Raw genomic sequence first — 9,126 nt, forward strand, 5'->3', positions numbered from 1 at the left:
TTCAGGTTCTTTAATTATGCTTTTCTTTGAGTCTGCTTCAGATAGCACAACAAAAAAATGATGACATTTTTCACACTTGACAAAACGGGTGGATGCTGTAAAAGAAAACAGAGGTCAGTAGAACAAAATAAAAAATGTCAGTAGCACTTAACATATAAGACTCACTATAAACTAAAGCTCTGCACTTGACAAAAAGCAGAATTACAGATTGCTCCACTAGCCATACAGCCTCACTGACACGTTAAGTATACTACAAAGATACAGGAGTTCAGTAGACTACCTTTTGTTCATTTCCTCTAGTTTCTTTCATTTTGTGACATACTTACAAGAATGACTGAAATTCTTAAACTTCTCATTCATTAGAGATAATTTTACAAACCACTTTGAGAATACTAATCATCTATTTTACTGAAACACCTGAATGAACAAACTGTAAAAAAATGTACAAATAGGTTAATCTATTTTTCCAATATTTTATTGTGAAAAATTTAAAAAATACACAGAAGTTAAAGGAGAAAATCTATTTCAATACCTAAAAATGTAAAAAGGTATATTCTTTAGGTTCTCTCAATACTCTCTCAGAGTATTTAAAAATTATGACTTGGTAAATATATAAAGTTATTTCATATCTTCCTTGTTTTATCTCTAAGTAATTCACTAGTTTCTATTTCTGCGACCAAAAAACTACTAAGAAACAAAATAACAACTTTTTCAGTCATATTGATTTGATTTAAAGATAATCATACAAGGCCTGGGCCCAGTGGTTCAATCCTATAATGCTAGCACTTTGGGGGGCCAAGGCAGGTGTACTGCTTGAGCTCAGGACTTCGAGACCAGCCTGAGCAAGAGTGAGGCCCCATCTCTATTAAAAATAGAAAAAGGTAGCCAAGCATGGTGATACATGCCTATAGTCCCAGCTACTTTGGAGGCTGAGGCAAGAGGATGGCTTGAGCTCGGGAGTTTAATGTTAACTGCTGAGAGCTATGATGATGCCACAACAGTCTGCCCAGGATGACAGAGTGAGACTTGGTCTCAAAAAAACCAAAATCAACCAACCAAAAAAACCCCAACTTGTGGATAAATTCTAATAGCAAACTTCAAACTATAAGAGGCCTCATGCATGTTTAAGAAAGAGACCAAGTTATTCCAAATGCCTGCGATTAACACAAGCCCAAATACATATTTACCATTTCCCATCATTGGGAAAGATGGTCAATGCCTTTATAATGAGGCATTACTTTACAATTGCTACTGGTGACAAACAGGGCAAGGATTAAAGGGCAAAGATGCTTCCAATCTAGTTTAGGCTGTGTGACAGGAAAATCTGGCCCAAGAACAAAATACTTCTCTAGGAAATTAGGTCAAAGGGAAAGAGATTAAACACCAACAAATCATATCCCTTTTTGCTCTACTGTTGAAGGACTGCTTAAGTTCAACTTGAATATTTGCAATGCAATTTTACACTGAATCAAGTTCAACATACACTCAAGTTCAAGGATTTGACTTATTTATCAAAATATTATCTTGGGGTGGTGGTGGTACCTATGGCTCAAAGGAGTAGGGCGCCGGCCGGCCCCACATACTGGAGGTGGCAGGTTCAAACCTGGCCCCGGCCAAAAACTGCAAAAAAAAAAAAAAAATACATATACACACACACACACATAAATGTTATCTTGGGAAAAAATTACAACTATTGCAATGCATATTTTTTCTCTTCCCTTGAAATGATTACTTCACCTAAACTATACCCTTTATATAAAATACATGGCCTGAAGGCTTGGCACCCATAGCACAGTAGTTACGGCGTCAGTCACATACACTGAGGGTGGCAGGACTAAACCCAGCCAGGGCCAGCTAAACAACAATGACAACTGCAAAAATAAAAAGGGTGGCACCTGTAGCTGAGGAGTGGGTAGGGTGCCAGTCAAATACACTGAAGGTGGTGGGTTCAAGCCCAGCCTGGGCCTGCTAAACAACAATGACAACTGCAATAAAAAGTAGCCAGGTATTATGGAAGAAAGACTACCTTAATTAAAACCTTTTTATTAAATTGTTTAAATACAAGTTCCTCACAATTCTGAACACTTTTCAAGGCCCACCATAAAATCTATAAACCACTGCAGAGAAGTTTAATTCCAACCCCAACAGACACATCAGTATAGTAAGCCATCAAAAAGTATTATACTCAAAGACTATCTGGGACAGGGGACAGTGGCTCACCCCTATAATCACAGCACTTTAAGAGGCCAAGGTAGAAGGATTGCTTGATTTAGAGAGAGGCCAGGAGTCAGAGACTAGTCGACACAACAGCAAGACCCCATCTCTACAAAAAATTAAAAAATTAACCAGGCATGGTGGTGGCATGAGTCTGAGTTGCAGTGAGTTATGAAGATGCCATTGCACTCTAGCTTGGGCAACAGAGTGAAATACTGTCTCAAAAAAAAAAATTTTTTTTTAAAGTATTACACACATAAAAATTTAAAAAAAGGAAACAGCTGGGCATTTTGGCTGGCGCCTATAGTCCCAGCTACTTAGGAGGCTGAGGCAAGAGAATTGCCTAAGCCCAGGAATTGGAGGTTGCTGTGAGCTGTGATGCCATAGCACTCTACCTAGGGTGACAAAGTGCGACTCCGTCTCCAAAAAAAAAAATTACATGCATAAAGAAGTCTTCAACTCAACAATAAAAAGATAACTCAATTTAAAAATGAACAAAGGAATTAAACAGACATTTCTCCAAAGAAGATATACAAATGGCTAATAAGCATATGAAAACATAGTCAACATCATTGGTCATCAGGGAAATGCAAATCAAAATCACAATAAGATACCACTTCACATCTACTATGAATAAAATAGATAAGTGGTGACGAGAAAGTGGAGAGATTGGAACTCTCATACATTTTTGACTGTAATATGGTATGGCTGCCATGAGAAACAGTTTGGCCAATTCTATAAAAACTAAACAGTTACCATATGACCCAGCAATTCTACTCCTAAATATATGTCTAAGACAATTAAAAACATATGTCCACACAAGAACATACACAAATGTTCATAACACCATTACTCAGAATAGCCAAATAGTTGAAACAATCCAAATGTCCATCAAACAATGGAGTATTTTTCAGCCATAAAAAGCAATGAAATACTGACACATGCCTTAACACAGACAAACCTAGAAAATGTGCTAAGTGAAAGAAGCCAGACACAAAATGCCATATATTATATAATTCCATTATAAGAAATATCTAGAATAGACAAATCCATAAAGACAGAAAGAAGTTATCGGCTGCCAAGGCTCAGAGAAGAGGAAGGTGCAGAGTGACTTAGTTCAGTGGGGTTTCTTTCTGTGGTGATGAAAACTGTTTTGGGATTAGTGGAGATGATTATACATGTAAAACTCAGTACATATATTAAAATCGCTGGGTGAATTATATGGTATGTGAAGATCTCAGTAAAAATAAATTCTAAAAAGAAAAGGACTAGACCCATATGTACAGTCATCCCTCAGTATACACAGAGATTGCTTGCAGGACTGCCCCCCTGTGACCAAATCCACACATACTCAAGTCCTGCAGTTGGCCCTGCAGAACTTGCATATACAGAAAGTTGGCTCTCCATGTATGCAGATCATCTGAATTTGGCTGAATAAAAGTTGTGTATAAGTGGTCCCTCGCAGTTCAAACCCACCTTGTTTAAAATTCAACTGTATTAACATACATAGCTATCAAAATATTGCTTACTGAAAACAATTTGCAAAAATATGAACAATATATCACTTATACTTTTTAAATAGTTACATGTTAAATAAAAATTAAAAAATAGTCATATATTCAACAAAGATACACTACAGAAACTGTAGCTTTATCCATAAGGTTCTTTTTTTTTTTGAGACAGAGCCTCAAGCTGTCCCCCTGGGTAGAGTGCCGTGGCATCATAGCTCACAGCAACCTCCACCTCCTGGGCTCAAGTGAGTCTCCTACCTCCGCCTCCCAAGTAGCTGGGACCACAGGCACCGGCCACAATACCTGGTTATTTTTTGGTTGCAGCCATGATTGTTGTTTGGTGGGCCTGGGCTGGATTCAAACCCACCACCTTAGGTATACGTGGCTGCGCCTTAGCCACTTGAGCCACAGGTGCCGAGCCATATCTATAAGGTTCTATTCTTTATAAAGGAAGATATGCATTCGTATATCTTCTTTGGAGAAATGTCTGTTTAATTCCTTTGTTCATTTTTAAATTGAGTTATCTTTTTATTATTGAGTTGAAGACTTCTTTATACATGTAATTTTTCTTTTGAGATGGAGTCTCACTTTGTCAGCCTAGGTAGAGTGCTGTAGCATCATAGCTCACAGCAACCTCCAACTCTTGGGTTTAAACACTTCTCCTGCCTCCATCTCCCAAGTAGGTGGGACTATAGGGCGCCTGCCACAATGACTGGCTATTTTTTGGTTGCAGCTGTCATTGTTTGGCAGGCCTGGGCTGGATGTGAACCTGCCAGCTCAGGTATATGTAGGTGGCACCTTAGCTGCTTGAGCCACAGGCGCCAAGACAGTACATTAAGTATATTTTTCAACGTCTCACTCTGTTGTCCTGGGTAGAGTGCCGTGGCATCCTCGTAGCTCACAGCAACTTCAAACTTGTGGGCTCCAGCAATCCTCTTGCCTTAGCCTCCTGAGTAGTGGGGAATATAGGCACCCACTACAACACCTGAGTATTTTTTCTTTTTTAGAGATGAGGGTCTCACTCTTGCTCAGGCTGGCCTCGAACTCCTGAGCTCAAGCAATCCAAACCACCAGCCCTCAAGCCTCCTCCTGGGGTGCTAGGATTACAGGTGTGAGCCACTGTACTAGCCTGATTACAGGGTTAACACTTGGTCTGGATTTTCTTTGTTTGTTTTATTTTTTAAGACAGAGTCTCCAGCTGTCACCCTGGGCAAAGTGCTGTGGAGTCATAGCTCACAAGCAACCTCAAACTCTTGGGCTCAAGAGATCCTCTTGCCTCAGTTTTTCTATTTTTAGTAGAGATGGGGTCTCACTTTTTTGCTCAGGCTGGTCTCAAACTCCTGAGCCCAAGTAATCCACCTACCTCAGCTGCCCAGAGTGCCAGGATTACCAGTGTGAGTTACCTCACCCAGCCTGGTTTGATTTTTTGTTGTTGTTTGTTTTAAGATGGGGTTTTCGCTCTGTCACCCAGACTGGAGTGCAGTGGTGCAATCATATTCATCTTACATCTTTAGAATCTTATTAATCTAAGGAAGGAGTTTGAGAATCTCTGTTTAACAGGTGGCTTCAGTGGTTAATATCATCTGACAAATTTTGAAAACACTGCATAAAAGAAAAATAAATTTAATAAGAAAAGTAGATCGTTTACCTCTATAGAATATCTAGTTGTTGAAATGTTAAGGGATAAGAATTTCTGAATAGGAAATCTTTACTACTATGTGACCTTAAATGAGTTACTTAAAACCCACTAAGTCTCATCTTTATTTATAAAAGTGAGAATACCCCTTGTCCTGACAAAAGGTAGTAAGAATAAAATTATATATGTTAGCATTTATTAAATGTTAGTTTCTTTCTCTTCCTAATGTAAGAAATTATTCTTTAAGTCTGCAAAGTTCAAAATCTTTCTCTGAACAGAAAAAAAGGAAAATTTTTAACTAAAAATATATATGACACTGGCCCTTATAAGTTGAGCAATTCTCAGTCTCCTCGGAATTTTATTATATCACATCAAAGTTGTCTAGATAGTTTTATCATCCAGTTCTACCACTTTCAGTTTATATTGTGATTCAAATTAATTTCTGTTCAGACTTGACTCTGTTTACAACCTTTACTAGGCAAAACTATGAAGAGAACCTCTAATATTCTAGTATGGAATTGAGCTACTTTAAAGTCCTTCCAAAATATAAAAACATGCTACCAGGGCGGTGCCTGTGACTCATTGGGTAGAGCGCCAGACCCATATACCAAGCGTGGCAGGTTCGAACCTGACCCTGGCCAAACTGCAACAAAAAAATAGCTGGGCGTTGTGGCAGGTGCCTGTAGTCCCAGCTACTCAGGAGGCTGAGGCAAGAGAATTGCCTAAGCTCAGGAGTTGGAGGTTGCTATGAGCTGTGATGCCATAGCACTCTACCGAAGGCAATAAAAAACAAACAAACTCACAAACAAAAAAAAAACATGCTACCAATAGTCTTTTTCATATGGTGACCAATGAATATTAATGGTAAAGGTGAAATGGCCGCTAAATTCTCAACATTAGGGTCAGGATATGGAGAGTCCTCTCCAGTTAATCATTAGTAACAGAAGTCCTTGACAATCAACCCTTTCACAACTAGATTATATAACAGGGTGTCCATAAAGTTCATGTGTGATTTACAGGTTAAACTATTTTAGATTGCACACGAACTTTATGTCCACCCTGTATATGAAGACTGACATGAGGGTACAATATAATTTACCCTTGAGTCATTACCATTAACTCTAAATCATGCAATCTGATTATCTGATTATTTGGTTCATTAAGAAAATATCTACAGCAGCATTTTTACATTTCAGAGTTACTGACATTAACAGCAGAAGTAGGATACTTGATTTTTCCCCTCTCTTAGGGTCTGAATTATTAATACTTACAAGACTCTTCCCATAATTGCATAGGTACTTCCCCTGGTAAGCACTCAGAGAAGAAAATTATCTCAGTATTTGAATGATTGACCTTCCCAGCCATAGGAGATGCTCAAAAGGTATTTGAAGAATGTAATAATAAATACAGAATAAGAAATCTTGGTTGTCCTACAGCTCAATAATCACACACAATAATTCACAACATCCAAATTTGAAATAAACACACGTAAGCAAAATAAAGCAACAAACTTAAATTTCCTCTCATACTACAGTGCAATTATTACCAGTACTGAGAACTTTTAGTATGTGGTGAACATAATGTAATTTATATATTTTTATATAATATGCAAATTTATGCCTATATAAATGTATGCATTATATATTTTATACAAATACATATTTCTGTGCGTTTAATGATTTATAGAAAATGTAGGGAAAAAGAAGAGCAGAAGTAATAATACTTACACACGAAGGTCTCTACATGCGTGCACAAGTCACCACATTTAGGACAGCGCAGCTGGTTTCCACCTTTCCCAGAATTCCCAGAGCCCGACTTCTTATTGCTTCCCTCACTCACTGATTTCTAATGTTTGTGGAGGAGAAAAACAGAGTGTCAGTTATTAGTTTCAGGCAACCATTTTATACGTAACTTAAATGTAAACAGTATTGTTTGTAACTAATCTTAACAACTTGTCTTTTTGAGGGGGCAATTTTGCCTGGGGCTGGGTTTGAACCCGCCACCTCTGGCATATGGGACCGGCGCCTTACTCCTTTGAGCCACAGGCATCGCCCCAATCTTAACAACTTTTTAAATGTCTGGAATGAAATTATTGGTATTGTTTAGATCTATTATCACTGGTGTCCAATGATTTATTTACCACAAAAATCTAATCAGTTCTAGTAAACACATACATTTATCTGCAGTCTTCCTTTACATGGTGTGTGCCAGTATGTGTAATAAATAGCTTTCTTTTAGGGCTGGGCACGGTAGCTCCTGTTTGTAATCCCAGCACTCTGGGAGGCTGAGGCAGGTGGATTGCTTGAGCTCAGGAGACCAGCCTAAGTAAGAGCAAGACCCCATCTCTAAAAAATAGCCAGGTGCTGTGTAGTCCCAGCTACTCAGAAGGCTGAGGCAAGAGAATCACTTGAGCCCTAGCGTTTGAGGTTTCTGTGAGCTATGATGCAATGGCACTCAACCCCAGGGCGACTGAGTGAGCCTCTGTCTCAAAAAAAAAAAAAAAGCTATCTTTCAATGACTCAAAATGAGCAATAGGAAAAAAAGTTACTAAAGGCAAAACACTACATTTCAACGAAACTGAATTAGTTGTTATTATCATGGCAGGCAGTGACTCAACAGTTTTATATCTTACTTTTCTCTCCTCTAAAATGGGAATAATTTTACCTACTTCAGAGAGCTTTCATTAGGATTAAGTATTGAACAAAGTGCTTTGCCAACTAGGGCCTGACATAATGGCTCATGCCTGTAATTCTAGTACTTTGGAAGGCTGAGTGAGGCAGGAGGATCACTTGAGCTCAGGAGTTCAAGATCAGCCTGACCAGGAGTGAGACCTGTCTCTATTAAAAATAGAAAAATTAGTTCGGCATTGTGATGAGCACCTGTAGTTCCAGCTACTGGGGTAGCTGAGGCAGGACAATTGCTTGAACCCAGAAGTTTGAGGCTGCTATAAGCTACTTCTAGTCTGGGCAGAACAGAGTCTGAGGCTCTGTTCCCCCTCTCCACCCCAAAAAAGGAAAAATAAAGTATCTTGCCTTTTGTTTAGTTGACAGGGGTGTCCAACCATTTTTCTTTTCTGCCACACATTACAATCTTAAGAATTGTCTTGTACTACACATTAAATACACAAAAACTAACAAAAGCTGATGAACTTAAGAAAAGGTCTATGTATAATTTTTGGGATATCCCCCACTGCAGATAAGCAAGAGTCCACAAATAATCTGTATGCAACTCATAGGCCATAAGTTGGACACCTGGTAGCACATAATATTAACTCAAACGTCAGTCAAATTCACATAATGAAAAAAACTCATGAGAGGTCACTGACCCAATACAACCACCAATCATCTATTTACATGCTATAGAGAAGCCCAACATTAAATTATACCAGAAATCCAAGATTTTAAAGTAGAAGATAAAGTGGGGTTTACACTATAAAGTTGTAAGAGCTTTACAAAAGCCAGAAATGACAATTATTCCTAATTTAACCCCATTGACTACACAGATTATTTAATGACACATCTTTACTAATTTAGAATATTAAAAACTTGGCTCGGCACCTGTGGCTCAAGCGGCTAAGGCGCCAGCCACATACACCTAAGGTGGCGGGTTCGAATCCCCAGCCTGGGCCCGTCAAACAACGATGGCTGCAACCAAAAAATGGCCAGGCGTTGTGGCGGGCACCTATAGTCCCAGCTACTTGGGAGGCTGAGGCAGGAGACTCGCTTGAGCCCAGGAGTTGGAGGTTGCTGTGAGCGTGATGTCATG

General features: G+C 38.8%; 1 protein-coding gene across 1 annotated transcript in view; it reads right to left on the reverse strand.

Moving 5' to 3' along the window:
• CLPX (caseinolytic mitochondrial matrix peptidase chaperone subunit) overlaps positions 1-9,126 on the reverse strand; it is a 36,404-nt gene that overhangs the window by 17,672 nt on the left and 9,606 nt on the right. Inside the window, exons 3-4 of the mRNA XM_012801803.2 lie at positions 7,089-7,206; positions 1-95 (exon numbers count right to left, since the gene is read on the reverse strand). Of these exons, the coding sequence (XP_012657257.1) occupies positions 1-95; positions 7,089-7,206 (213 nt within the window). The remainder of the gene's footprint in view (positions 96-7,088; positions 7,207-9,126) is intronic.

This window comes from Otolemur garnettii, unplaced genomic scaffold (assembly GCF_000181295.1).
Source record: "Otolemur garnettii isolate 467f Iridium unplaced genomic scaffold, OtoGar3 scaffold00011, whole genome shotgun sequence".
Lineage (NCBI taxonomy): Eukaryota > Metazoa > Chordata > Mammalia > Primates > Galagidae > Otolemur > Otolemur garnettii.